This window comes from Triticum aestivum, chromosome 5A, assembly GCF_018294505.1.
Source record: "Triticum aestivum cultivar Chinese Spring chromosome 5A, IWGSC CS RefSeq v2.1, whole genome shotgun sequence".
In the NCBI taxonomy this organism is placed as follows: domain Eukaryota; kingdom Viridiplantae; phylum Streptophyta; class Magnoliopsida; order Poales; family Poaceae; genus Triticum; species Triticum aestivum.
Genome location: NC_057806.1, coordinates 454,970,809 through 454,998,383, shown reverse-complemented (window position 1 = coordinate 454,998,383; position 27,575 = coordinate 454,970,809). Strand labels below are relative to the sequence as shown.

The 27,575-nt window shown below is 47.1% G+C and overlaps 1 protein-coding gene across 2 annotated transcripts; it reads left to right on the top strand.

Moving 5' to 3' along the window:
* Positions 1-3,111: 3,111 nt before the first annotated feature.
* On the top strand, positions 3,112-6,162 carry LOC123103964 (abscisic acid 8'-hydroxylase 3). Of its 2 annotated transcripts, XM_044525671.1 has the most exons (7): positions 3,118-3,824; positions 3,916-4,068; positions 4,184-4,546; positions 4,638-4,716; positions 4,885-4,991; positions 5,315-5,433; positions 5,788-6,162. In XM_044525671.1, exons 1-7 carry the CDS (start codon positions 3,273-3,275, stop codon positions 5,948-5,950), a joined length of 1,536 nt encoding a protein of 511 aa, XP_044381606.1. In that variant the 5' UTR covers positions 3,118-3,272; the 3' UTR covers positions 5,951-6,162. The 2 variants fall into 2 exon arrangements, with proteins under 2 accessions (XP_044381605.1, XP_044381606.1); XM_044525670.1 differs by having other exon boundaries at positions 3,112-3,824; positions 5,315-6,162.
* The last annotated feature ends 21,413 nt before the right edge of the window (positions 6,163-27,575 follow it).

Below are 27,575 nucleotides of genomic sequence, written 5' to 3'. Positions count from 1 at the left end.
CGGACGCCTACAGCTGCGCCGGCAACCGGACGGGAAAAGGCTCGGCGAGGAATTGGTGACCCCCCCCCCCCTCAATGTTTATTTCGTTTTTAGTTGTACAAGTTTATGAACTTGTCCGGTGACGAACTAAGATGGTCTTTTGGATGTGGCGAAGTTTGTTGATGTCCGTTTGCAAGTAATCTTGTGTTCGTGTGCAGCCGATTTTTGTTGGCTGTCGTTTGATCACGTAGAGTAGATCAATATTGCATGTGTAGTATGGATATAAGACGCCGGGTATGTGATAGGCGGATGCAGAGTGGCAAATACGAGGTTGGCCCGGTCAATGCCCGTGGACGCGTCCGCGGGCGTTTGAGAGACCGAATTTGCCTATCGCATTTGGGAGGTCAAATAGACTGGACATTTGAGGTCCGTTTAAGACGTTTGGCTGGATCGCATTTTCGTGACCAAACGCCTCGTCCGGCCAGTTTGAGGCACCCAGCTGGAGATGCTCTCAGGCCGAACGGCAGTTGCATGCTGCTATGCTACTCGTGTTCTACGAGGCGCGCGCAAGCTGTTGGCGTTTGCCAATTGCCGCCGGCGGCGTCGACGGCCTCGGCCGGAGGCAACCGTGCAGTGCCGCGGCCCAGAGCTGTCTCGAAGCCGCCGGCGGCGTCGACGGCCTCGACCGGAGGCAACCGTGCAGTGCCGCGGCCCAGAGCTGTCTCGAAGCCGCCGGGCGACGCGTGTGACCCCGGCCGTCCGAGCTGGCCGCGACGGCGACGGGAACCAGATCCCTGGGAGGGCCCCGCCCTCTCGGCCGGGGAAGACAACACCTGGCACGCCCGATCTCCCGTAGATATGATGGGTACGAGCCCATGACGGACTGTGGCTGACGTGGGGGGTCCTGTAGAGTAGAGAGGAAGGCCTCGTACTGGCACGGACGCCGGGTGAATGTGCTGCGGCTGTTGCACCCAGCTGGCTGCCGCCCGGGGGGCCCGGGCGGCACCGAGGCCGTGCGTACGGCAGGGGCCAGGGCCACACGTGCCCCATCATCGCCGCCGTCTATTTTGAGCCTTATAATTCTCCAGCGAAAGAGCTCCATGATCTGATCCAAAAAGAAAAAATGGGGTACATACACACGTGTTCGGCTACTCTCAGCTGTGTGTGTCAATGCAGTATATTTTTTATTCTTTTCTCGCGCTGTAGTGTCTCGGTCTCATTTGATCAACAAAATACGATTTAACATCACAAAAAGTCATTACATACAAACTTGTTTGAATATGTATTTTTCGCAAAAAAAGAATATTGATTATTTGTATAACTCTTTTTTGGTCAAATTGACGATTTAGGAGTAAGTGCATGCATTGTAAACTAGAGTACTGGGAGTACAAGCTCTACATTTGCATTCATGCATTAATTGCCTATTCCTTTCAGGGAATACATTTGCTATTTTTATTCACCAATGAACTTCTAAACTTGCAACAGGGTATTTTGCTCGGAACTTGCCAAATCACGTGATGTTTTATACTCCAACTTAGCAAATATCTCTGCTTTATTTCACCAATATGAATGGTGCGACAAGGTGTGGTGCGCTCAACCGGTTTGCTCAGAAAAGCAAAAAACCAGACACCAAGCCAGAGGAAAAAAATCACCTACCCGGCACTAAATCAGGAAAAAAAACTATGGGGTTAAATATAGCAAGGTTTTGGCTAAATGGGGGTATAGATTGAGAATTTTACCAAAATGGGGTAAAATATGTCACAAAGCTCAAACTTGGGGTAAAAAAAAGGAAATAGCAGCTCTTTTATAAAACAAGCTGTCAAGGAATTTTGATCCGATCAGTCCAAAATACTTTTAGGAACCGCTCACGATTGAAGTTTCATAAAATTATCTCTTAATCTCATACTTGTGAACTAATCAATACCAAAACCAAGTACATGCTAATTACATCTTCATTGTATGCTTATGATCCATGTCCATATCATACGCTTAGTGCTCAATCTATCTTCCTTTCGGGTGGTTTATGAGAGAGACACTTTTAGTGAGGCTAAAGTTTATGTACATATGATTAGCGAGGTGAAATTTTATTTGCATGTGATACTTTACATATGTTGGTGCATTTCTCATTTTCTATGTCACTGCACGTGTACACTTACTTGAAAAATACATTCTTAAGATGCTTGAGACTACCTTTTCGCATTTTACTTTACATAACTTATATCCGTTGTTCCCAAACTACTTTTATCTAGACGACTTTTTTTTTGCGAAATTTTATCTAGACGACTTGGAGGCCTAGTTCTAGACGAAATTTTATCTAGACGACTTGGAGACCTAGTTCTAGACGAAATTTTATCTAGACGACTTGGAGGCCTAGTTTGTGGTGATTGAACTATGTTGTGATGCGCTTATTGTATGAACTATTGTAGAAAATTAGCCATAAATTCTTTTCAAGCAAACAAACATTAAAATAGGAAAAATCAAGTTAGAAAAACAAGATTATCGTAATGGAGCTTGGGCACGGGAAATGGGAATATTCATCTCTATAGTTGCACCCACACTTTCCAGTTCTCCTTATGCAATTGTAAAATTTCTCCTGCTATTTCTTAGTAAGCAACCTTGTGTGAACCTATTTGGAGAAATCAAGATTTAAACAAACACCATCGGCCATAAATCGCATGTGAAATTTCTGCTCCCAGCGCACATGCTTAATCTCCGTAGTACTTATCCTTCTGCGTGTTAAAGTGATGAGTCGAATGTTAGCTACGACGATGTGCGTGCGTGTCCCATGCCACATTTTGATAGCAGTAGCTCTGTGATTAGTCATGTTTAAAAGAAGTGTGAGCTTGCTCTAAAGCTACACTTTTTAAGCATCGGTGGAAGCAGCCTGTTTTTCTTTTGCCGGTGCTGAACTTGCAATGCAACTTGACTTTGGGTTTCACCGTTATGAAGCTGTGGTTCCCTTGTTGCTCCAGCAAAATGCGATAATATAAGAAGAGAAGTTGTCCTCTTCACTTTGACATTTCACACCTAGAGCTGCCAGCCCAGCAGCCCAAGAGCCTCCAAATCGGCCTCTCGCTTTCCGGCCCCATCTATAAATACCGCGGCGAGGCCTTCCCACGCCCTCCACCATTCGAAAGATCCACCGAAGATTTTTCTCCTCACTCTCCTCGACCTCACAGCTCTCCGTCTCCCGATCTCCTCTGCCAGCAGCGCAGATTTACAGACACAAGCTAGCACACAGCAAGCTCAGAGCACCTCGCTGGTCTAAGTGATCCTTCTCAAGGATCATTTGGATGGCCTTCTTCCTCCTCCTCCTGTGCATCCTCATTTCTGTGGCCATCGTGTCCTACGCCCACCACGTAATCCGGCGGCAACGCCGGGGCCCGCAGGGCAGCGCTCGTGGCCGCCATGAGAAAGCCGCCCTCAAGCTGCCCCCTGGCTCCATGGGCCTGCCTTACATCGGCGAGACCCTCCAGCTCTACTCCCAGGACCCCAGCGTCTTCCTCTCCTCCAAGCAGAAGCGGTACGGCGAGATCTTCAAGACGCACCTCCTCGGCTGCCCGTGCGTGATGCTGGCGAGCCCGGAGGCGGCGCGCTTCGTGCTGGTGTCGCGGGCGCACCTCTTCAAGCCGACGTACCCGCGGAGCAAGGAGCGCCTCATCGGCCCCTCGGCGCTCTTCTTCCACCAGGGCGACTACCACCTCCGCCTCCGCAGGCTCGTCCAGGGCCCGCTCGGCCCCGAGGCCCTGCGCAAGCTCGTGCCGGACATCGAGGACGCCGTGCGGTCCACGCTCGCGGCCTGGGCGGACGGCGACGCCGCCAGCACTTTCCACGCCATGAAGAGGGTAAGCTATAGCTAGCTGCGCGCGTAGTTGTTGTCCGGGAGTGATGCCAGTGGCGTATGATATTAATCAGTGCATATTTTGTTTTCGTCAGCTCTCGTTCGACGTCGGCATCGTGACGATCTTCGGCGGGCGGCTGGACGAGCGGCGGAAGGAGGAGCTGAGGCGGAACTACGCCGTCGTGGAGAAAGGCTACAACTCCTTCCCCAACGGCTTCCCCGGGACGCTATACTACAAGGCGATCCAGGTAAGCAACCGACGAAAACCGTGCGCCTTCGTCACGTTCGTCGTGGTGTATACGTCTTTAACAGTATCAGCACAACAATACACATGAATGCCATGTAACGGAAAACCGCATGTAGGCGAGGCGGCGGCTGAACGGCGTGCTGAGCGACATCCTGCACGAGCGGAGGGAGCGTGGGGAGCCCGGCGACGACCTGCTCGGCTGCCTCATGCGGTCACGGGCAGGCGGCGGCGACGACGACGACGAGGAGGAGGGCGCGCTGCTGACGGACGAGCAGGTCGCCGACAACGTCATCGGCGTGCTGTTCGCGGCGCAGGACACGACGGCCAGCGTGCTCACCTGGATCGTCAAGTACCTCCACGACCGGCCGAAGCTGCTGGAGGCCGTCCGGGCGGAGCACGCGGCGATCCACGAGGCCAACGACGGCGGGAGGCGGCCGCTGACATGGGCGCAGACGAGGAGCATGACGCTGACGCACAGGGTGCGTGCCATACACTTCAAGGCTTACAGTCACATGTTTTTCTTGTGCCGTGCGGCTGCTGATCGATGTCGTCCGTCGTACGCGCGCGCAGGTGATTTTGGAGAGCCTGAGGATGGCGAGCATCATCTCCTTCACGTTCAGGGAGGCCGTGGCCGACGTGGAGTACAAAGGTACGTACGTACGCGACGCCTGGGCCATCACGTGCACAGCAGCTAGCTAAGCTAGGGTGGACGTGGCGCTACGTAGACGTGGCGTTACCGTGCATGGGATTTAATTCCGGACGGTGCGACGATGATGAGGACGATGGGACCTGACGTAAAATTTTGCCTGGCGTGCAGGGTTTCTTATCCCCAAGGGGTGGAAGGTGATGCCGCTATTCAGGAACATCCATCACAGCCCGGACTACTTCCAGGATCCACAGAAGTTCGACCCTTCGAGATTCAAGGTACGTACGCGTCCCCCTCGCCGGAGTGCAACCTCGATGTGGATGCGTCCGGCCGAACTGAAAATCGTGACCTTCAAAAAAGGAGCAACCGAAAAATTGTTCCTTTCGATGCATTAAATCGTGTCCTTCATCGGTCAATACACTCCATTCATGAGTACGGCAGCAAATAGCCTGGTGAACACGGTGTTAAATACCACTTGAACACGGTTAAATCTTGACGATACATGCCCTATCTAGAATACTTGAATCCGCCTTTGTTTCCCAGATTAGTAAAACCAACTTTTTTACGGGGCCTCATTTTCTTGTGGTGGTAAAACCTGCAGGTGGCGCCGCGGCCGAGCACCTTCACGCCGTTCGGGAGCGGGGTGCACGCGTGCCCCGGGAACGAGCTGGCCAAGCTCGAGATGCTGGTGCTCATCCACCACCTCGTCACCGGCTACAGGTGCGTGCCCCCCTCTCCACACAGATCCTCGATATATCGCCGTTTGTCCGTGCGGACAGGAACGTCCCATGGCTGGCTGGTGCAGTGGCGCCAATTCACCGGGCCACCCTTCGCCTGGCGCCCAGTTCCACGGCACGCATACTCCAACCATGCACCGATCGTGTCATGTCATGCCATGAAAGCCCGGGTGGTCCATGGCTGCCCGCCCTGCCTTGCACGTAGAGGCGCCTGCCTATGAGCTGTGCTGCCACTGATCACTCGCTGCCATGGCGACAGCTGTGGAGTTGTACGTGTGCTAGATTTAGGTAGGAATGGGGGTGATGATTGATGCGTGTTGGTGCTTGGTTTTTGCAGGTGGGAGGTTGTTGGATCGAGCGACGACGTCGAGTACAGCCCATTCCCTGTTCCCCGCCATGGCCTACTCGCCAGGTTACGGCGGGATGACAGCGTCTGCGTGGGTAGGAAGGGGTGCCCGACTGATGACGACTACGACGACGAAGACGAAGTGATAGTGTGATTAGTCAACGTAGATAGCTAGAGGGCTCTTTTCTCCCTTTTTGTTGTTGTTGCTATTGTTGTGGCATTCTTCTCTATGAAAATCATTAGAGAAGAAACAACAGCATGTTACTACTTTTTAGGAGGACGATGATCATGTACCATAGTGCTTATGTTGTCAATGATGTATTGTCATTGATACGCACATAAAATGACGCTTCCTTTTTTTCGAAATATTGCACTCCAGACCCCCTACCACCACACTCGAAAGCCCCCCCCCCCTCTCTCTCTCTCTCTCTCTCTCCAAAGGTCTCAGGGAGATCTATCAATCGGGGAGTTGATGATGTGCGACACACATTGCCGAGTTGACTTCGTCTCTGATTTATGGGCGGCGGGCCTACTCGTTTTCCGGTCGGGTTTCCTTCTCCGGCGAGGATCCACACGGAGGGTGGTGTTGCTCGACAACGAGGAGCCGTTCATCGACAGCCGAGGAGCCGAGTGGAGGACCGATTCGAGGAGGGAGGCCTGGTATGTTCCCTTGTCACCTAGCACGTATATGTGGGCACGTGGACCACGATGCACGCGAGGCGAAGTGTCTCAATGAGTGCCCTACATGTGGGGCTGTGAGAGGGGAGCGTCCATTGACCCCTTGCCTTCTGGCGAGCGCTCTCCTTTCTGCATTCGGTTGCAGTGAAGAAAGGTGCAACCGAATCCAGTTCTAGCCATGAGGATGGAGCGGAGCACGGGTTGGAGGTGTATGCAGGAGGAGATGCAAGCAAGCTGGAGAAAGCGAATGAGGTCCTCTCCTGGTTCCCCAAAGTGAAGGAGATCCAGTGCAGCGTGCTCGCTGGGCTTCGTATTGCTCCAAGATTGGCAACCCTCAGAACCTACCAATGGATGTGAATGCGGTGGCGCTAGCGATTCCGAAATCACTTGCATAACAAGGCATATTTTTGCCTCTATCATGAATAGGTCATCCGAATCCCCACCTACATTATATTTTTGTAAGAAAATATAGGATGATCCACATCCAATTATCGCACTACATGCATGAAACCACATATCATAGTGTTATTATTGCAAGGGAGTATTGTCATGTTGTCATAGCTATCATGCATGGGTCTATGAAACATGATAGCCTATTACAATGTGGTATGCCGATCACAATGATGGCTAGGCGCAACCTGTGTCGGGGTCTGAACATCATCAATGCTGATGAACATATCAATGAGCGTGTGGTTCATAATTTTGTTGCCATGTTTAAAAGTAATTGCCTAGCACAACCATTGTGGCTTTGAGAGCGTTGCTCAATCTCAATTTCAAGCAGGCCAAGATGATGGAAGCTACTCTGTTGAGCCATGGTGGACAGGACGCCCTGGACGAGGAGGTGCACGACATGGTTACCTGATGCATGCTCCCTATTGCTTCCAGGTGCAATCCTAGTTTCTACGTTGTTGCATCTTTAATTTTGTATCTGGTCTGAGGTTGTCCCGTAGGCCTTTTTGTGTTGTGTGTTGTTGGATGAGCTCGACTCTAGGCTTACTAGGTCAACTATTTGCCTCGACCATAGGTTTAAGTACTACCTTTTGTAGGGTCAAAGAGGAGGGCCCCTAGCACACTGTTTGTTAGCCCAATTCCTATTTGTGTTGTGTGTGCATCTATTATTACTGTTCATGTTGATATATCATGATGCAATGTCATCTATGTTCTACCGAGTTGCTCTAAGTTTATGAATGTGTACACATGATATCTCTATGGTGTATTGGAATGTCCATGGGTTGAACTTCCCCGGCAGGAGAACCACTAAGCATGAGATGATCACCGCCTTGGTGTGCAACATTGCGTGCATCCAGGAATCGAATATACAAGTCATTGATGCATCCACAATAGTGTTCATTGACAGGTTTAGGCTACATTGTTTTGTGCAAAGGATTGTGACAGACACAAGGGAAGGGATTGTGGTGTTGTTGAACGATGATGTGGTTGAGTCACATGACTTCTACATCGGCTCTGTTTGCTTATCTGCAACCATCAAGTGGCATGAAGGCATGTCCTTTCACCCACTTCTTTTTTATGGCCCGACGACACACAAATTTTTGCAAAGGTCATTGCTCATAAACCTTTGCTGGGGTTCAAGTGGCATGTCAACGGAGATGTTACCTAGATTTATCGAGTGTCGTCGATGTATCAATAGATTTCATGCCACCCTTAATGCATGCGAGCTTAGAGAAATCTACTTACAGAACCGTCGTTTCATGCGGAGCAACGACAACCTTGAGCAAGTTGGATGGTGTTTTTTGGAACTCAGATTGAGATGTCCATTTTAGCAACCACATTATTCATGCCCTCTCCTCATCCTTATCAAAGCATTGCTAGTTTTTGTTAGCTCCTATAAGTGTTTCGAGGAGGTCTCACGGTTTCAAATTTGAGACCTATTGGATTAAGATGGCGTGCTTTAAAGAGATGGTCGGTGTCGGTGTCAAAACCGGCGGATCTCGGGTAGGGGGTCCCGAACTGTGCGTCTAGGCCGGATGGTAACAGGAGGCAGGGAACACGATGTTTTACCCAGGTTCGGGCCCTCTTGATGGAGGTAAAACCCTACGTCCTGCTTGATTAATATTGATGATATGGGTAGTACAAGAGTAGATCTACCACGAGATCAAGGAGGCTAAACCCTAGAAGCTAGCCTATGGTATGATTGTTGTATATGGAGTTGATTGCCTACGGACTACAACCCTCCGGTTTATATACACACCTGATAGGGTTAGGGTTACATAGAGTCGGTTACAATGGTAGGAGATCTTGAATATACGCATCGCCAAACTTGCCTTCCACGCCAAGGAAAGTCCCATCCGGACACGGGACGAAGTCTTCAATCTTGTATCTTCATAGTCCAGGAGTCCGGCTGAAGGTATAGTCCGGCTACCCGAACACCCCTTAATCCAGGACTCCCTCAGTAGCCCCCGAACCAGGCTTCAATGACGACGAGTCCGGCGCGCAGATTGTTCGGCATTGCAAGGCGGGTTCTTCTCCAAATCCTGTGTACCAGTAGGAATAATGTCCAATTTTTGTAATGTAGCGCTCCTCGGCTCCCACGCCCAATAATGGCCGTCTTCCACGTGTCAAACGAATGCGAAAAGCCAGGGCGTTTTTACATCCACACCCCTAGCCGTATAAACAAGCCGCTTGTTTAACGGGATGGGGATTTAGGTCCAAACCACATCTTCTCCTCTCCGCGAGTTATCATCAGAGCGCTTCCAGCAAAGGTCCATTCCAACATGACCAGCCGTCGCAGCTCCTCCCCTCGCCCCTCCGGTCCCAAACCCGGGGACTGGGAGAGTTGCACCATCCCGCATAGCGAGTTAGTGTCGCTTCAGGCCAAGGGATTTCTCCCTCAGGCATACATGGTCCCGGTCTGAGCCGGTCTCGCCACCTACAATGGCGGAAAACAAGCGGAGAGCACCCCCAATCCTTCTAAAGGAGAGCGGGTGTGCCTCGTCCCCTATCTAATAAGGGGACTGGGTTTTCCAATTCATCCATTTCTCCACGGGCTTCTGGAGTTCTATGGCCTCCAGCTGCACAATCTCACGCCCGCCTCCGTATTACATATTGCGGGTTTCGTCGCCCTTTGCGAGCTATTTTTAGGCGTTGAGGCTCATTTCGCGCTGTGGAAGAGGTTATTTTGCCTGGTGCCCCGTTCTCGAGAGGGGTCTATATACCAAGTGGGCGGAGCCGAAGTATGGCGCATCGCCGGGACCAGATACCTATCCGGAACCCCAAAGAAGGCGTCCGAGGGCTGGCCTTCGGAATGGTTTTACATAGATGACGTCCCGCTACCGGACCCTATCCGGGTCGGTCTCCCTGAGTTCAACAGTGCTCCATTGAAGAAACGCTTGAGCTGGCGTCCGCGGAGCTCTCAGAGAGAAAGCGACAGAGACGTCCTTTACCTGATGGGCCGGATAAGACTGTTGGCTCATTCCGGACTAACCATGATAGGAGTCATGGCCGCATGCATTATGCGGGGGGTGCAGCCACTTCAATATAGAGGCCACCCCATGTGGGATTTCAACGGGGAGGATGACGCCACCCGTTACGGTCGTAAGGGGCCGGCCTCAGCTGCCGCTCTAGTAAAGATCTTATCCTCTTTGTATAAGGGAGAAAAGGAGGAATTCCTCCGCGTCAACCCGCAGGCCGGATTTACTATGTACGATCCTCCAAGTTGGGTAAGTGAACAACTGCGCTTGCCCGTTTGTTTTATAATCCCACGGTTAGATATGTAGTCTAACGACTTCAATGCAGGAACCGCGACAGGTAGTAAAGGATATAAACAGCCACCCTCCACAGCCCGAGGACCCAGAATGGTCCCTCGATCCGGACTCCGAAGAGGATCCGGACATATCGGTGGAGCTTATCGATGGGGTGTTCCATCAGCTAAGCAAGGACAATACCTTGGTAGCCATCACGGCTGATTACCCAGGGTTAATCCCGGCCTCCCAGGTGACAGAAACCGGAGTCTCATTCCCTTGAGAGAGATTCTACTCTCACGTATTCCGGTGTTTCTGACGACAACCGTGTTTTGCAGGGGAGATTTCCGAGGCAGGAGGCCGAACCTGCGGCGGCTAGCCAACGAGGGGCCGCAGGGCCCCGTGGGGCAAAAAGGAATGTAGTCCGGACTGAGATGCCGGCGCAAAGGTATAGCGCACCCTCTGTTTCCCTGGTGTTATTCTGTCAGGGCATATTAACGTTCGTGCTATCTTCAGAACGAAGAGACCTCGCCGGACTACATCCGGAGAGGTTGCCAATCGTGCCTCCACCAGCCAGGCTCCAACGTCTGGCCAGGAAGCGGAGGCGAGCACAAGGCGCGCACCGAACGCTCCTCCGACAGAGGATGCGGACAGGCTGTCTGCCACAAATTCTGAAGTGGAGAGTGCCATGAACCACAGGCGTCGCCGGACAGTTCTACGCGACGCTTGTTTCTCCCAAGAGGCTTTAGATGTCTTTAATTCAGGAGATGCGTACCTCCGTGCCGCTCAAAATGGTTTAGCCAGAGCCACGGAGCAGTATGTAAAAGACATACGGGTAAGAAAATTTTGGTCAAATATATATATACCAGTAGCCCCCGAGACTTGAAATAGTTAGAGCAACTGATTTAAGGATCATTTAATATGCAGGTTCTTACAGAGAACAATACTGTACTGTCCCAGGAGCTGGAAAAGTGCAAGGCCCAACTAGCGGCCGCACTAGCCGCAGCAGGGGAGCCCAAAGAGACCCCCTCAGGTAAGATACACTTTGAAAGATTAGTTTTGTGCGGTGTGGGTGCAAATCTGACAAATCATGTTGTAGATGGCGCCGGACTCGATCCGGAAAAGCAACAACTCTTACGCCGGCTAAAGGCCGGTGAGAGTACGTTGACAAAGGTGAGGTGAGAGAAGAATGATCTTCAGGATGCCAACACCCGGCTGGACGTCGAACTTAAAGATGTTCGTGGCCAGCTGTCGGACTCCATGAAGGAGAATCAGCGGCTTCGACGCGGCATATTTAGTAAGTGCTTGAACGAACTTTGAAAAAAGAGTTCGGCGAGGAAGTCGACTAACAGAGTAATGTCTGTAGGTATGCTCACAGGTCGTCCAGCAGAGGAGATGCCCGGTTCTACGGGTGACCTTCTTCCCGAACTCACGCAACTACACGAGCGAATTCGGCAGGCGATGCGAGGCGTTGCCCAAGCCTTATGGCCTGCCCACTCCATGCCCGAGGGCCTTGGAGAGCTTGCGGAGAAGCTGAAGGGAGCTCGGCGGCGCTTCCGGTAGTGGAAGATATCGGCCTGCCGACAAGGCGCTAGGGAGGCCTGGGCCATGGTGAAGACCCGTTTTACGAAGTCTGACCCAAACCACATGCCGAGGTCAGACCAGTGGGGCCTGACGGGAAGGAGATCCCTGTAAGCTTAGTATACGGCCAAGTAGAGTTAGCCGCGAAGTATTCCCAGCAGGACTGTACATTAGACAGCCTGTTAGATGGTATAGAAGAGGAATACAATCAGTCAGAATGACTATGTAATTTTGAATTGACATGTGTAATGCCTTCTAGCCGGATTGTAGATCGTTTGTCGTTGCCGACCTTTTCGTTTCAACCTCGGGACCTGACGGTCCGGAGTGTGTCCGAATACCATAGCGGTTATATAAGAACCGGGGTATGCGTGGAGACCAGGCATAGGGGTCATTAGTGCTTTATCAGACAAGTGCCCAACTAGTTATGTTATATTAAATGGTTAGTAAGAAACATCTTCCAGAGAGAATAGTTCCGTTAAGGGTTCCTTTCGCTGGGAGGCATGCCCTAAAGTGCATGTCCAGACTGTGAGAAAAGACGCAGAAAAAGCATCTGGGGGCGCATAAAATGAGTAAAAAGATCATCTTTACTTCACCGACCGAATATTCTCTTAAGAACGCTAGCTTTCGGCTTCACCTAGTCTGAGGTACACATCCGGCTGACCCGGCAGTAACAATCGCAGAGGTGCTCCCTTTACCGCCTAGCCGAACAATCGGGAACGTAGGGGTAAGCACAGGAGCCAGGCAACCCAGTTTGGCCAAAACTTAAGTCATATCGATGCATATAATGGTAAAGAAAAAGGTACATGCGGAAGTTTGACGCATGTGTTGGGCATGAAGCCCGTACAAATAAGCATCTGTTAAAGAAGCCCCCAGGTTTAATGAGCGCGAGTGGCGCGTCACTAGATGAGCCTTTAAGGGCTATAAAAGAAAAGAGGGGAAGGAGAGAAATGTAAAAAAAATATGCAAAAAATGGACAGAGGAAGGAGACGAACACAGAGTCCGGCGCTAGGCATAGAATCTTCGGAGACGGGTGGCGTTCCACGGGTTCGGCTCAAGTCGGTTATCCGACGCATCTCGCAGGCGGTACGTCCCACCAGTCAGGACTTGGTCGATTATGAACGGACCTTCCCACTTGGGCTTGAGTTTGTCCTTTTTCTTATCCGGCAGGCGTAGAACTAGTTCACCAACATTGTAATTTTTGGCCCGTACTTCTCTGCTTTGATATCTTCGGGTCTGCTATTGATAAAATGCGGAACGGGCTTTTGCCACGTCATGCTCCTCCTCCAAGGCGTCCAAGTTGTCCTGCTGATCGAGCTCGGCTTCTCTTTCTTCATACATGCGCACTGTAGGTGAGTCATGAATTATATCGCAGGGCAGAACTGCCTCTGCGCCGTACACCATAAAAAATGGTGTGTATCCAGTGGTGCGATTAGGCGTGGTCCGCAGCCCCCATAGCACGGAGTCAAGCTCCTCTACCCAGTGCGTGTTAGATTCCTTGAGGGACCGCACCAGTCTGGGTTTAATGCCGCTCATGATAAGACCATTTGCGCGTTCGACCTGGCCGTTGGTTTGTGGGTGATAGACGGAAGCATAATCGAGCTTGATGCCCATGTTTTTGCACCAGAGTTTTACCTCGTCGGCGGTAAAGTTTGATACTGCTATCCGGAGACCATGTAGGAGGGCCTCATATTCGGCTGCATTGTTGGAATCCGTGTACATGATCTGGAGCACATATTGGACTGTGTCTCCTGTGGGGGACGTCAGGACGATGCCAGCCCCCAGTCCGGCCAACATTTTGGAGCCGTCGAAATGCATAATCCAGTTTGAATATGTGTCGTACTCTTTAGGGAGCTCGGCCTTCCTCCATTCTGCGACAAAGTCGGCCAAAACTTGCGATTTAATAGCTCGTCGTGGCTTATAGGTTATATCGAACGGGAGAAGCTCGATGGCTCATTTTGCAATCCGGCCCGTTGCATCGCGGTTGTTGATAATATCGTTTAGTGGCACTTCTGAGGCTACTGTTATGGAACACTCTTGAAAGTAGTGTCGTAGCTTCCGGGATGCCATGAATACCGCATATGCAATCTTTTGATAATGCGGGTACCGTGATTTGCATGGAGTGAGGACAGTGGACACGTAGTAGACCGGCCTTTGAAGGGGGAATTTGTGTCCGTCCGTTTCCCGCTCGACAAGGAGCACTGCGCTGTTAACTTGGTGTGTTGCTGCAATGTACAATAACATTGGTTCGCCGGTGATTGGCGCGGCCAGGACTGGGTTTGTTGCCAATATGGATTTTATTTCATCAAGTCCGGCCGTGGCGGCATCCGTCCACTCGAAGTGTTCGGTGCGCCGAAGGAGGCGATAAAGGGGTAGTGCCTTTTCTCCCAAGCGGGAGATGAAGCGGCTTAAAGCCGCCACGCACCCAGTTAATTTTTGTATTTGTTTAAGGTCCTTTGGGACATCCAATTGTGACAAAGCTCGGATCTTGGCTGAGTTTGCTTCAATTCCTCTACCGGATACAATGAAGCCCAAGAGCTTTCCGGCTGGAACGCCGAAGACGCATTTTTCTGGGTTGAGCTTGATCTCATATTGTCGGAGGTTATCGAATGTAAGCCTCAAGTCGTTTACTAGGGATTCGACATGTCTTGATTTGACGACCACATCATCCACATACGCCTCCACTGTTTTGCCGATCTGGTTTGCCAGACATGTCTGGATCATGCGCTGATATGTTGCGCCGGCATTTTTCAGCCCGAAGGGCATTGTGTTGAAGCAGAATGGGCCGTATGGTGTGATGAATGCTGTTGCAGCTTGGTCTGATTCTGCCATCTTGATTTGATGGTAACCGGAGTATGCATCGAGGAAACACAACAAATCGTGTCCTGCGGTGGCATCGATAATTTGATCGATGCGGGGGAGGGGGAAGGGATCCTTTGGGCAAGCCTTGTTAAGGTCTTTAAAGTCGACACACAGGCGCCAGGATTTGTCCTCCTTTTGTACCATCACCAGGTTTGCTAGCCAGTCCGGATGTTTTATGTCTCTGATGAATCCGGCCTCCAATAGCTTGGCTAGCTCCTCTCCCATAGCCTGTCTCTTGGGTACGGAAAAACACCGAAGGGCTTGTTTGACAGGTTTAAATCCTTTTAGGATATTTAAGCTGTGTTCGGCCAGCCTGTGTGGGATCCCTGGCATGTCTGAAGGGTGCCAGGCGAAGATGTCCCAGTTCTCTCGTAGGAACTCTCGTAGTGCGGCGTCTGCATCAGGGTTCAGTCGTGCCCCGATTGAAGCTGTTTTATTGGGGTCCGTTGGATGGACCTGGAATTTGACTATTTCGTCGGCTAGCTTGAAGGATGTGGATTTGGATCTCTTATCGAGTATCACATCATCCCTGTTAACCGTGGAGCGCAGCACAGTCAGTTCATCGGCCACTAAGGCTTCGGATAGCGCCTCAAGGGCTAATGCGGCCGTCTTGTTTTCAGCGCGAAGTGCTATGTCCGGATCACTAGCTAGAGTGATAATTCCATTCAGCCCGGGCATCTTAAGCTTCATGTACCCGTAATGGGGTATTTCTTAGAAGATTGTGAATGCTTCCCGCCCTAGTAAAGCGTGATATCCGCTCTTAAACGGGGCCACCTGAAACGTGACTTCTTCAGACCTGTAATTATCCGACGTGCCGAACACCACATCTAGTGTGATTTTTCCTGTGCAGCGCACTTCCCGACTGGGGATTATTCCTCTAAAGGTTGTGCTGCTTCGCTCGATGCAGTTCCAGTCTATTTCCATTTTTGAAGGGTTTCCTCATAAATGAGGTTCAGTCCGCTGCCTCCATCCATGAGCACCTTGGTGAGGCGAAAGCCGTCCACTATGGGACTAAGGACCAATGAGGCTGGTGCTCGGGCTGTTCGGAATCTAGGTTGATCACTTGCGTTGAAGGTAATAGCAGTGTCGCTCCATGGATTTATTGTTGCAACTTGATAAACTTCGGCGAGGCTGCGGAGTGTTCTTTTTCGCATATTGTTTGATGCGAAAGTCTCGAAGACTATGAGAACGGTACTGGTGTCCTCGGGCTGGCTTTCTGTGGCCTCCAGAATTAAGAGGTCCTCGCCAATTTTGGCCACCTGCCGGAGAATCCAACATGCTCTAAGGCTGTGAGTTGGTGTGTCGTCCTCTGTACTGTGAATTCTACAGGGTCCATCAAGCCACCTTTCCAGTACGGTTCCATGCCCTGTAGAGGGTTTTGGCTTTTTGGTGTTTATCCCGGGTGTTCTATGATGATGCACCCTCTTAGTTCGGACAGGATTACTATTCAAGGCCGGATTATCCCAAAATTTTATTTCGATTTTCCAGGCGCTTTCCATCGCACAATATTTTTGTACTATGGACGCCAAGTCAGCAAAGCGTGTAATATCACGACGACTTATGGCATTAAGGATTCCCTCGTCCGTGCAATTACTGCAGAAAATTGAGATTGCGTCTCCCTCGCGGCAATCCTTTATCCTGTTCATAACCAGGAGGAATCTGGCCCAGTAATGATGTACTGTTTCCTCGGGCCTCTGCCTGATTTGGGAGAGATCGCTTATGTTCGGGTGGGCGGGTGTCGTTGAATCTGAAACCTCACCCAATCCAAGATTCGGAGGCCGAAGAGTTTCCGAACTCTGAAGTTCGGATTCTTGGATGTTGTCCAACGAATCTAGCCGTTGCCTGATCCTAAGCTCAGGTCTTGAGTTACATCCTCCTCTCCGTGGGTATCCGGCTTGGAGGAGTCGGGAATTCGAACGTAGCTAGTCCTTAAAATAGATGAAGGGTCGCCGCACTGCGCCTCTACCACGGCAACATGGTGGGTGACTTGGGGAGAGTTAATTTCTCTTGGATCGGGTTTAAGCCCAACCTGGTCGTAATCCGTAGCGACCCCCAGGGCGGCGATGCGATCCAAGAGCTCGTTTACGGAAGAGAGCTCCATTGGATCTAGCTGCTCGACGAGCTCCGAGCTGACGTGTAGGTTGCTTTTGATGACCCGAGAGGTCACCGTCGGTGCAACAGCCGAATAGGCGGTCATGAGGAAACCACCTAGCCGGAGGGTTTGGCCGATAGCCAAGGCTCCCTTAGCAACGGCGCCGTATTTAAAGACAGGAGGAGGCATCCTTCCTGATTGTGACGGCACAGAGGAACTCTCAATGAAAGCACCAATGTCGGTGTCAAAACCGGCGGATCTCGGGTAGGGGGTCCCGAGCTGTGCGTCTAGGCCGGATGGTAACAGGAGGCAGGGAACACGATGTGTTACCCAGGTTCGGGCCCTCTTGATGGAGGTAAAACCCTACGTCCCGCTTGATTAATATTGATGATATGGGTAGTACAAGAGTAGATCTACCACGAGATCAAGGAGGCTAAACCCTAGAAGCTAGCCTATGGTATGATTGTTGTATATGGAGTTGATTGCCTACGGACTACAACCCTCCGGTTTATATAGACACCGGATAGGGTTAGGGTTACATAGAGTCGGTTACAATGGTAGGAGAACTTGAATATCTGCATTGCCAAACTTGCCTTCCACGCCAAGGAAAGTCCCATCCGGACACGGGGCGGAGTCTTCAATCTTGTATCTTCATAGTCCAGGAGTTCGGCTGAAGGTATAGTCCGGCTACCCGAACACCCCCTAATCCAGGACTCCCTCAGTCGGCTCGATGTGGGTTGAGCGGTCAAACCACCATGAGCCTTGCTAGGTGCTTTTCCACATGATGAGGAGGATGGACTTGATCAAGTTGATAAGTTGGAGGCAATCCTTTATTTCTTGTGCTAGGCTCCCCCTGTATATGACACTTGATGTTATCCTTTGGCTTGAGATTGCCCAGGAATCCAGAGAGGCTAAAACAAAGGGTGTTCACTTTGCGGCTCTTGAGAATTCTATGAAACGTCAATGTTCTCATGTCAGAAACCCAGAGAGATTGAGAGAGAGAGAGAGATGCCAACATGAAGCATGAAGAATTTCCATATCAAGATAAATGTTAGGCAGAGGAAGAATTTCATTCACAAGAAGAGAGGGAATGACTGGGTCACCTAACACAAGGAGAAGGAGCTCATTGTGCATCATCATTTCTCCTCAGCCATGAAAAGGGATGTGGAGGGCCCCTGATTTTAATTGGCAGGCCATGAAATTCCCTGCGAGCGATCTCACCTGTCTGGGCGACAGTTTGAGGAGGAGGTATTTGCTGCCATCAAGTCAATGTCTAGTGACAAGGCCCCGGGACTAGATGACTTCACGAATGCTCTTTTTAAGGCTTACTAGCCCATAATCAAATCTGATCTCATGGCGGTTTTCTCCATGTTATCATATTTGCATGCAGGCAAATGTGGTACTTCTCCCCAAGAAAGAAGGTTATGAGGTGATCTCTGACTTCCTTACAACCCATTAGCCTCATCTGAGTCATGCCAAAGATTTTTGCCACAAGGCTTGCTCCTTTCGCGAAAACATTGATTTCTCGAGCCTAGAGGACTTTTATTAAGATGAGGAACATTCATGATAACTTCATGTATGTGAAGAATTTTGTGACACATCTACAATGGACTAACACTTGAGTGCTCTTGCTCAAACTTGACATCTAGAAGGTCTTCAACTCACTGCACTAGGAGTATTTGCTTGACCTCCTACAGAAAAGAGGTTTCCTCTCAAGATTTCAAGAATGGCTAATGACTTTGCTATGTACTTATTCTACCCGTGTCATGCTTAATGGATTTCCATGCTAGATGTACATGGGAAGGGCCTTTATTAGGGCGGCCCACTTTCACCTCTTTTTGTCCTGGCCATCAATGATTTTCAACACATACTCAATTTGGCCACCAAGTCCAGCGTCCTTCACAAATTGTGTGTCATGGAGCTTTCCTCGACACCTCCTTATATGCCGATGATGCGTCCATTTTCAAGGTTCCTATCAAAGAAGATATTGACAACCTCATGCGCATTTTGCAATGTTTCAAGGATGTTTACCGGCCTTGTTACTAATGTGCAGAAATGCCTTGTTGCCGCCATCTGATGTTCGGAGATATACCTTGATGCGGTTCTTCAGGCATTCTTGGTAACTAGGACTCATTTCCCTTTGTGCTACCTTGACCTCCCATTGTCAATGCACCACATACATTTCATTGACATCCAACATTTGTATGACAACTTGGCGGGTGATTAATGGAATAGTAACACCAATTCCAACTTGGACGTCATGGTTCAACACACCATTGATTTGTATCGCCTATGGCTATGTATGCAAGATGTTCAGCTCGTTGAACCTATCCCAGATGCTACCTCTGCTTTGAAATATCTAGTGTGGAAGAATTAGGCGCCACTGAAGCAAAAGTTCTTCGCTTGGCCTATATTGCAGGACCAATTTTGGACGGCTGACAGATTGCAGAGGAGAGGGTGGCCAAATTGTGGCTTGTGTTAGCTTCGCAAGAGGTAGCCGGAGAAGGACTCACACCTTATTTTCAAGTGTCATGTCTTTGGGCATATTTGGGAGGATGTCAAAGCTTGGTTTGGGCTTGCTGACTGATGTCTACTACACAACCTTCTTGTAGACGTTGTTGGGCCTCCAAGTGCAGAGGTTTGTAGGACAGTAGCAAATTTTCCTCAAGTGGATGACCTAAGGTTTATCAATCCGTAGGAGGCGTAGGATGAAGATGGTCTCTCTCAAGCAACCCTGCAACCAAATAACAAAGAGTCTCTTGTGTCCCCAACACACCCAATACAATGGTAAATTGTATAGGTGCACTAGTTCGGCGAAGAGATGGTGATACCAGTGGTATATGGATAGTAAATAATGGTTTTGTAATCTGAAAATATAAAAACAGCAAGGTAACTAATGATAAAAGTGAGCGTAAACGGTATTGCAATGCATTGAAACAAGGCCTAGGGTTCATACTTTCACTAGTGCAAGTCCTCTCAACAATAATAACATAATTGGGTCACATAACTATCCCTCAACATGCAACAAATACTCACTCCAAAGCCAATAATAGCGGAGAACAAACGAAGAGATTATGGTAGGGTACGAAACCACCTCAAAGTTATTCTTTCCAATCAATCCGTTGGGCTATTCCTATAAGTGTCACAAACAGCCCTAGAGTTCGTACTAGAATGACACCTTAAGACACAAATAAACCAAAACCCTAATGTCACCTAGATACTCCAATGTCACCTCAAGTATCCGTGGGTATGATTATACGATATGCATCACACAATCTCAGATTCATCTATTCAACCAACACATAGAATCTCAAAGAGTGCCCCAAAGTTTCTACAGGAGAATCACGACGAAAACGTGTGCCAACCCCTATGCATAGGTTCATGGGCGGAACCCGCAAGTTGATGACCAAAACATACATCAAGTGAATCACGTGATATCCCATTGTCACCACAGATACGCACGGCAAGACATACATCAAGTGTTCTCAAATCTTTAAAGACTCAATGTGATAAGATAACTTCAAAGGGGAAACTCAATCCATTACAAGAGAGTAGAGGGGGAGAAACATCATAAGATCCAACTATAATAGCAAAGCTCGCGATACATCAAGATCGTGCCAAATCAAGAACACGAGAGAGAGAGAGAGAGAGAGAGAGAGAGAGATCAAACACATAGCTACTGGTACATACCCTCAGCCACGAGGGAGAACTACTCCCTCCTCGTCATGGAGAGCACCAGGATGATGAAGATGGCCACTGGAGAGAGATTGCCCTCTCCGGCAGGGTGCCGGAACGGGTCTAGATTGGCTTTCGGTGGCTACGGAGGCTTCTGGAGGCGGAACTCTCGATCTATTGTGCTCCCCGATCGTTTTAGGGTATATGGATATATATAGGTGGAAGAAGTATGTCAGGGGGGGCACGAGGGGCCCACGAGGGTGGAGGGCGCGCCCAGGGGGGTGGGCGCGCCCCCTGCCTCGTGGCTTCCTCGTTGCTTCCCTTACGTGGACTCCAAGTCTTCCGTGTTGCTTTCCTTCCAAAAATAAGTTCTGTGAAGTTTCAGATCAATTGGACTCCGTTTGATTTTCCTTTTCTACGATACTCTTAAAATAAGGAAAAAACAGAAACTGGCACTGGGCTCTGGGTTAATGGGTTAGTCCCAAAAATAACATAAAAGTGTATAATAGAGCCCATAAACATCCAAAGTTGATAATATAATAGCATGGAACAATCAAAAATTATAGATACGTTGGAGACGTGTCAGCATCCCCAAGCTTAATTCCTGCTCGTCCTCGAGTAGGTAAATGATAAAAATAGAATTTTTGATGTGGAATGCTACCTAACATATTTCTCTAAGTAATTCTCTTTATTGTGGCAAGAATATTCAGATCCATAAGATTCAAGACAAAAAGTTTAATATTGACATAAAAACAATAATACTTCAAGCATACTAACTAAGCAATTATGTCTTCTCAAAATAACATGGCCAAAGAAAGTTATCCCTACAAAATCATACAGTCTGGCTATGCTCCATCTTCACCACACAAAATATTTAAATCATGCATAACCCCGATGACAAGCCAAGCAATTGTTTCATACTTTTGATGTTCTCAAACTTTTTCAATCTTCACGCAATACATGAGCGTGAGCCATGGACATAGCACTATAGGTGGAATAAAATGGTGGTTGTGGAGAAGACAAAAAGGAGAAGATAGTCTCACATCAACTAGGCGTATCAACGGGCTATGGAGATGCCCATCAATAGATATCAATGTGAGTGAGTAGGGATTGCCATGCAACGGAAGCACTAGAGCTATAAGTGTATGAAAGCTCAACAAAAAGAAACTAATGGGTGTGCATCCAACTTGCTTGCTCACGAAGACCTAGGGCAATTTGAGGAAGCCCATCATTGGAATATACAAGTCAAGTTCTATAATGAAAGATTCCCGCTAGTATATGAAAGTGACAACATTAGAGACTCTCTACTATGAATATCATGGTGCTACTTTTAAGCACAAATGTGGTAAAAGGATAGTAGCATTGCCCCTTCTCTCTTTTTCTCTCATTTTTTTATTTGGCCCTTTTCTCTTTTTTATGGCCTCTTTTTTATTTTTTATTTGGGCCTTTTCTATTTTTTTATGGCCTCTTTTTTTTAGTCTGGAGTCTCATCCCGACTTGTGGGGGAATCATAGTCTCCATCATCCTTTCCTCACTGGGACAATGCTTTAATAATGATGATCATCACACTTTTATTTACTTACAACTCATGGATTACAACTGGATACTTAGAACAAGATATGACTCTATATGAATGCCTCCGGCGGTGTACCGGGATGTGCAATGACTCATGAGTGACATGTATGAAAGAATTATGAACGGTGGCTTTGCCACAAATACGATGTCAACTACATGATCATGCAAAGGAATATGACAATGATGAAGCGTGTCATAATAACGGAACGGTAGAAAGTTGCATGGCAATATATCTCGGAATGGCTATGGAAATGCCATGATAGGTAGGTATGGTGGCTGTTTTGAGGAAGGTATGGTGGGTGTATGATACCGGCGAAAGGTGCGCGGTACTAGAGAGGCTAGCAATGGTGGAAGGGTGAGAGTGCGTATAATCCATGGACTCAACATTAGTCATAAAGAACTCACATACTTATTGCAAAAATCTATTAGTTATCGAAACAAAGTACTACGTGCATGCTCCTAGGGGAATAGATTGATAGGAAAAGACCATCGCTCGTCCCCGACCGCCACTCATAAGAAAGACAATCAATAAATAAATCATGCTCCGACTTCATCACATAACGATTCACCATATGTGCATGTTACGGGAATCACAAACTTTAACACAAGTATCTCTCAAATTCACAACTACTCACTAGCATGACTCTAATATTACCATCTCCATATCTCAAAACAATCATCAAGTATCAAACTTCTCATAGTATTCAATGCACTTCATATGAAAGTTTTTATTATATCCCTCTTGGATGCCCATCAAATTAGGACTAATTTCATAACCAAAGTAAACTACCATGCTGTTCTAAAGGACTCTCAAAATAATATAAGTAAAGAATGAGAGATCAATAATTTCTATAAAATAAAACCACCACCGTGCTCTAAAAAGATATAAGTGAAGCACTAGAGCAAATGACAAACTACTCTGAAAGATATAAGTGAAGATCAATGAGTAGTCGAACAATTATGCAACTATATGAAGACTCTCTAACATTTAATAATTTCAGATCTTGGTATTTTATTCAAATAGTAAGCAAAACAAAAGAAATAAAATGACGCTCCAAGCAAAACACATATCATGTGGTAAATAAAAATATAGCTCCAAGTAAAGTTACCGATGAACGAAGACGAAAGAGGGGATGCCTTCCAGGGCATCCCCAAGCTTAGGCTTTTGGTTGTCCTTGAATATTACCTTGGGGTGCCTTGGGCATCACCAAGATTAGGCTCTTTCCACTCCTTATTCCATAGTCCATCGAATCTTTACCCAAAACTTGAAAACTTCACAACACAAAACTTAACAGAAAACTCGTAAGCTCCGTTAGTATAAGAAAATAAATCACCACTTAGGTACTGTTGTGAACTCATTCTAAATTCATATTGGTGTAATATCTACTGTATTCCAACTTATCTATGGTTTATAAACTCTTTTACTATCCATAGATGCATCAAAATAAGCAAACAACACATGAAAGACAGAATCTGTCAAAAACAGAACATTCTGTAGTAATCTGGATCAAACGTATACTTCTGGAACTCATAAAATTCTCAAATAAATTGATGGACGTGAGGAATTTATCTATTAATCATATTCAAAAATAATTAACTAAATAGCATTCTCCAATAAAAAATGGCAGCAATTCTCGTGAGCACTAAAGTTTCTGTTTTTTACAGCATGATCAACAAGACTTTCCCTAAGTCTTCCCAACGGTTCTACTTGGCACAAACACTAAATAAAACATAAAAACTCAATAATAACAGAGGATAGATAAATTATTTATTGCTAAACAGGAGCAAAAAGCAAGGAACAAAAATAAAGTTGGGTTGCCTCCCAACAAGCGCTTACGTTTAACGACCCTAGCTAGGCATGATGATTTCAATGATGCTCACATAAAGGATAAGAATTGAAACATAAAGAGAGCATCGTGAAGAATATGACTAACACATTTAAGTCTGACCCTCTTGCTATGCATGGGGATTTTGTGAGCGAACAACTTGTGGGAACAATAATCAACTAGCATAGGAAGGCAAAACAAGCATAACTTCAAAATTTTAAGCACATAGAGATGAAACTTGATATTATTGCAATTCTTACAAGCATATATTCCTCCCTCATAATAATTTTCAGTAGCATCATGAACGAATTCAACAATATAACCAGCATCTAGAGCAATCTTTTCATGATCTACAAGCATAGAAAATTTACTACTCTCCTCATAAGCAAATTTCTTCTCATGAATAATAGTGGGAGCAAACTCAACAAAATAACTATCATGTGATTGAAAATTAAGATCAAGATGACAAGTTTCATGGTTATCATTGTTCTTTAAAGCATACGTGTCATCACAATAATCATCATAGATAGGAGGCATGCTTTCATCATAATAAATTTGCTCATCAAAACTTGGGGGACAAAAAATATCATCTTCATCAAGCCTCCCCAAGCTTGTGGCTTTGCATATCATTAGCATCATAGATATTCAAGGAATTCATACTAACAACATTGCAATCATGCTCATCATTCAAATATTTAGTGCCAAACATTCTAATGCATTCTTCTTCTAACACCTTGGCATAATTTCCCTTTCCATCATACTCACAAAAGATATTAAAAAGATGAAGCATGTGAGACAAACTCAATTCCATTTGTTTTTGTAGTTTTCTTTTATAAACTAAACTAGTGATAAAACAAGAAACAAAAAGATTCGATTGCACGATCTAAAGATATACCTTCAAGCGCTAACCTCCCCGGCAACGGCGCCAGAAAAGAGCTTGATGTCTACTACACAACCTTCTTCTTGTAGACGTTGTTGGGCCTCCAAGTGCAGAGGTATGTAGGACAGTAGCAAATTTCCCTCAAGTGGATGACCTAAGGTTTATCAATCCGTAGGAGGCGTAGGATAAAGATGGTCTCTCTCAAGCAACCCTGCAACCAAATAACAAAGAGTCTCTTATGTCCCCAACACACCCAATACAATGGTAAATTGTATAGGTGCACTAGTTCGGCGAACAGATGGTGATACAAGTGGTATATGGATAGTAGATAATGGTTTTTTGTAATGTGAAAATATAAAAACAGCAAGGTAACTAATGATAAAAGTGAGCGCAAACGGTATTGCAATGCGTTGAAACAAGGCCTAGGGTTCATACTTTCACTAGTGCAAGTCCTCTCAACAATAATAACATAATTGGATCACATAACTATCCCTCAACATGCAACAAAGAGTCACTCCAAAGCCACTAATAGCGGAGAATAAACGAAGAGATTATGGTAGGGTACGAAACCACCTCAAAGTTATTCTTTCCAATCAATCCGTTGGGCTATTCCTATAAGTGTCACAAACAGCCCTAGAGTTCATACTAGAATAACATCTTAAGACACAAATCAACCAAAACTCTAATGTCACCTAGATACTCCAATGTCACCTCAAGTATCCGTGGATATGATTATACGATATGCATCACACAATCTCAGATTCATCTATTCAACCAACACATAGAACCTCAAAGAGTGCCCCAAAGTTTCTACCGAAGAATCACGACGAAAACGTGTGCCAACCCCTATGCATAGGTTCATGGGCGGAACCCGCAAGTTGATCACCAAAACATACATCAAGTGAATCACGTGATATCCCATTGCCACCACAGATACGCACGGCAAGACATACATCAAGTGTTCTCAAATCTTTAAAGACTCAATCCGATAAGATAACTTCAAAGGGGAAACTCAATCCATTACAAGAGATTAGAGGGGGAGAAACATCATAAGATCCAACTATAATAGCAAAGCTCACGATACATCAAGATCGTGCCAAATAAAGAACAGGAGAGAGAGAGAGAGATCAAACACATAGCTACTGGTACATACCCTCAGCCCCGAGGGAGAACTACTCCCTCCTCGTCATGGAGAGCACCGGGATGATGAAGATGGCCACCGGAGAGGGATTGCCCCCTCCGACAGGGTGCCAGAACGGGTCTAGATTGGCTTTCGGTGGTTACGGAGCCTTCTGGCGGCGGAACTCCCGATCTATTGTGCTCCCTGATCGTTTTAGGGTATATGGAGATATATAGGTGGAAGAAGTATGTCAGGGGGGCACGAGGGGCCCACGAGGGTGGAGGGCGCGCCCAGGGGGTGGGCGCTCCCCCTGCCTCGTGGCTTCCTTGTTGCTTCCCTTACGTGGACTCCAAGTCTTTCTTGTTGCTTTTCTTCCAAAAATAAGTTCCGTGAAGTTCCAGGTCAATTGGACTCCGTTTGATTTTCCTTTTCTGCGATACTCTTAAAACAAGGAAAAATACAGAAACTGACACTGGGCTCTGGGTTAATAGGTTAGTCCCAAAAATAATATAAAAGTGTATAATAAAGCCCATAAACATCCAAAGTTGATAATATAATACAATGGAACAATCAAAAATTATAGATATGTTGGAGACGTATCACTGACAACCATGGAATCTTGGTTACTTCTCCAATCAGTCATTGAGTGATGAGATTTGTTTGTCATGAGTAATGGCCGCACTCAGAAAAGAATTTCTTCACTAGTTATGCTTGTTTTGTGGGAAATTAGGAAGGATCGGAACGCCATATTTGTTTGGAATATATCTACCATGCAACCAATCATTCCAAAAATTGAAGTCAGAGCAAATTTGTGGGGCTTAGCCTGTACGAATCATTTGAGCTTTTTCATGCAAGAAGAGTAGAGCCTTTGTAATTTTGATTACGGCTTATGTACTAATCACTTCTTAATTAATGAATTAATTGTTTAAAATACAAAAGAAATTTGAAGTCAGATGACCAACATCCTGTTCTTGGGCGCCGAGAGCAGTGAGTCTCCCCAAGAAATTTATATGCAAACACTAAAAATCTGATGTCTGATATTTAGGCATGGCAAATCTATTTTTTCATGGCAATTTGTATTGATGCGATGGTGAAAAATTTAGTTTAAAAGCACGACATGTTTTTGGACAAAAGATAAAGTAAGGAGGATTTATGATGCTCACCGGCTAAACTTGCCATCCTTGAAGAAAATAATTTGTCATAAAAACATTCGGTTTGCCATGTTGAAAATTTGATGTCAGATTCGTAGTGCAGTTGTTCGAAAAAAAGTTTTGTAGTGCAGCCCAATTTATATTACTAGTTAGGGTAGAAAACTACAATATCATGACGATGCATGCAGATTAACACTCGGTTCTGTAAACCACAATTGAATATTTTTGTACCACAATAGAACATTTAATGGTGGGCGTTGCTACGTGTCGGCTGGCGGGTCTATTAAAAAGTCCCGCCGCCTCATGAGTCGCTAGATGTGGAACAATCCAGCGGCTCAATGTCTCCCTCTACTTCGCAACAGAGATCATGCTGCGGAAACATTTGCAACAAAGATTATGTTGCAGAATATATTTTCTGCAACATAGGTTGTGTTGCAGGAATTTATTTGCAAGAAAGTTCTTGTCGCGGAGTTTTTGCGACAGAGGTTTTATTGCAGTTTTTTGCAACTGAGCTGATGTTGCAAAAACTTCTATAACTTACAATCTTCGTTCGCCGCTATAGTTTAGAACACCGCTGGCGCTCTTTTTAGGGCTTGCTAGCCCATCATCAAATCTGATCTCATGGCGGTTTTCTCCATATTCTC